The following is a 2,381-nucleotide window of genomic DNA, read 5'->3' as shown; positions in this document are numbered from 1 at the left end:
CTGAAGAACATGTTTAAGATCCTGGATCAGAAGCCATTCGACCCTTACCCTACCCAGGTGAAGCTTGTTCTTGCATGTTGCATCTTTCACAACTGGATCCTGCAATGGAGAGGTTATGAATTTGTGCCGGAGGAGGAAGATGTGACTCTTGATGAGGTCATCAGCTCCGGTCATGGTGTGGAGGCGTTCGACAATGAAGCGTGGAAGAACAAAAGGTTGGAGTGGACTCAGGCAATGAGGGATAATAGAGCTCAGGCAAGGATCTAAGGTAGAAGAACAAGAGGAATAAGAAGAAAGAGGGAGCAGCAGAGGAAGAGGAAGCACCTAGTTAGCATCATTGAACTATCCTTATTCAGCCATGTTGTCCCTTAATAAATTGTACTGTCATTTGTTAGTAGGTAGGATAAACTGCCATTTGCATCCTAGCTAGGACAAAACAATGTTCAGTGTGTGTGCTAAGATCGCTAGTAGCGAGAAGTGGTGATCACATCTTTAGCCGTTTGCAACCAGACAACGTGTTGCTTATTTAACAACAGCGATGTAGACAACCAAACAGCGTGCTGACTAGTTGGTTCCCTTATGCAGAAAGCCTAATGCAGGCAATCAAACTACATGCAGATAATGGTTTTTAGCCTGCATTTGCCCAACCAGGTCCAACAGAGACAAGTATGCAAAATGCCCTAAAATAGAGATGTGAACCAAACATGCCCTACGTGAATATTGTGACAGTTGAATGAAACTTCATGAGATTGTCCAAAAAAAACTAGCCTATCTGCACTGCGTGGCGCCGAATGCACGCCGAACCAACAAGAGAAAAACGAGAGAGCACAAATACCAACAAACCCGCAAGTATAAGAACAACACATACAGGCCCCTGGGAGGCCATCCTGTCTGCCGACCACCGCCGCTGCATTTCGAATCTGGAGGAGCCGGAGTTGGAATGCATTGTTGGCAATACACATTTTGCATTGAGGCGATACACATTTTGCATTGAGGTGAGATGTACTGACTGACACACAGCATCACGGCCGGGTCCAGTTTCTAGTCGGCCCAAACAGTAAGTACTACTGAAGTAACACTTTTTTTGAGGCTGTAGGAGTAACACTTGATCATGTCGACCATCCATCGAGAATAGGTACGATGCATGCACAGGTCTCACCACCAGCAAACGTCTCGGGAGAGAGCACGTGTCCTTGTGCACCACAAATATCTTGATCGGGAGGCACGTGATGAGCGACGCGAGTGGAGCTCACTGATCATCACTATACTGTACGTACGGCCGCCACCTTAAATACTGCATCGGCGACACTTTGCCCCAGCACCAGCACCAGCACCACCACCTAAACAAACGCTGATCCACAGCTTCCGACGCCATTCTCACCTTTCAGCATGGGCGCGCCGGACACATCATGGGTGTTCGCGGACCTCGCCGTCGCCGACAGCTCCAGGTACAGCACCCGCTCGCGGCTGCTGCTCACGGGGCTCTCCTTCGCCATCGGCATCCTCACCCTCCTCCTCTACCTCGCTGTCTCCTATGCCTGCAGACGCCGCCGCCGCCGTCGCCTTTGCCGCCGTCAGCGCGGCGCGGGCGCGGGTGCTGGTGCGGAGGACCAGGAGGCCGGCATGAGCGACGCGGCGATTGTCTACGAGCGGGCCGACGCGGAGGCGGCGCCCGTGGACTGCGCGGTGTGCCTCGGGCAGGTGGAGGCCGGCGAGAAGCTGCGTCGGCTCCCCAAGTGCGCGCATCTGTTCCACGCGGACTGCGTCCACGCCTGGTTGCGCGCGCACTCCACCTGTCCCATGTGCCGCGCCGCCACCACTGGCACAACCCCGGCCGCGACAGCGGCGGCAGAGGCGCCGCCACCAGCCGTGGTTGCAGGCACGCCGCCTGCCTTGGAACGGATGAATTGAACCACACTGACCGGAGAATAGCCAGAGTGATGGATCGACTAAGCGACGCTGACCGGAGAATAGCCATAGTTTTCGTTTCTGATGAGATTAGCCGTAGTGTGGTGTGGCCATGGCTGCGGCCATAGTGCGTGTACAGGAGTATTTGCGAAGTGGAATGTGCTTGTATTACTCGCTCCGTTTCATAGTGCGCTTAGATATTTTTTTCACAAGAAAAAAAAGCTTTCATAAATTTTGTCCAAGTTTATAGAGAAAAATATCTACCTTTACAATATTAAATCTTTATCTTTACCCACTAATAAAGCACGGATTGAGCCGGTCGGGTTCATCGTCGCGCCCTTTTTACACAAAGGTCCTGTGGTTTTTAGGAATTAAACCCGCTGTCCCTATTTTAGTGAATCTGAAAAAACGTTTCGTTTTTCTAAAAAAATCCTCAGTTTCATTTCTCCACGCCCGCTTCCTTTCCAACCGCG

The 2,381-nt window shown here is 51.7% G+C and overlaps 1 protein-coding gene across 1 annotated transcript; it reads left to right on the top strand.

Moving 5' to 3' along the window:
* The first annotated feature begins 1,309 nt into the window (after nt 1-1,309).
* Nucleotides 1,310-1,959, top strand: LOC109749514 (uncharacterized). Its single transcript, XM_020308463.3, has one exon. It carries the CDS (start codon nt 1,390-1,392, stop codon nt 1,909-1,911), a length of 522 nt encoding a protein of 173 aa, XP_020164052.1. The 5' UTR covers nt 1,310-1,389; the 3' UTR covers nt 1,912-1,959.
* Nucleotides 1,960-2,381: the final 422 nt, after the last annotated feature.

This window comes from Aegilops tauschii, chromosome 7 (assembly GCF_002575655.3).
Source record: "Aegilops tauschii subsp. strangulata cultivar AL8/78 chromosome 7, Aet v6.0, whole genome shotgun sequence".
NCBI lineage: Eukaryota > Viridiplantae > Streptophyta > Magnoliopsida > Poales > Poaceae > Aegilops > Aegilops tauschii.
Note: the sequence above shows the minus strand (reverse complement) of the source record. Positions and strands in the feature narration are given on the sequence as shown.

Coding starts and splice junctions, on each gene's coding strand:
- LOC109749514 (XM_020308463.3), top strand. CDS start 1,390: ATGGGCGCGCCGGACACATCATGGGTGTTCGCGGACCTCGCCGTCGCC.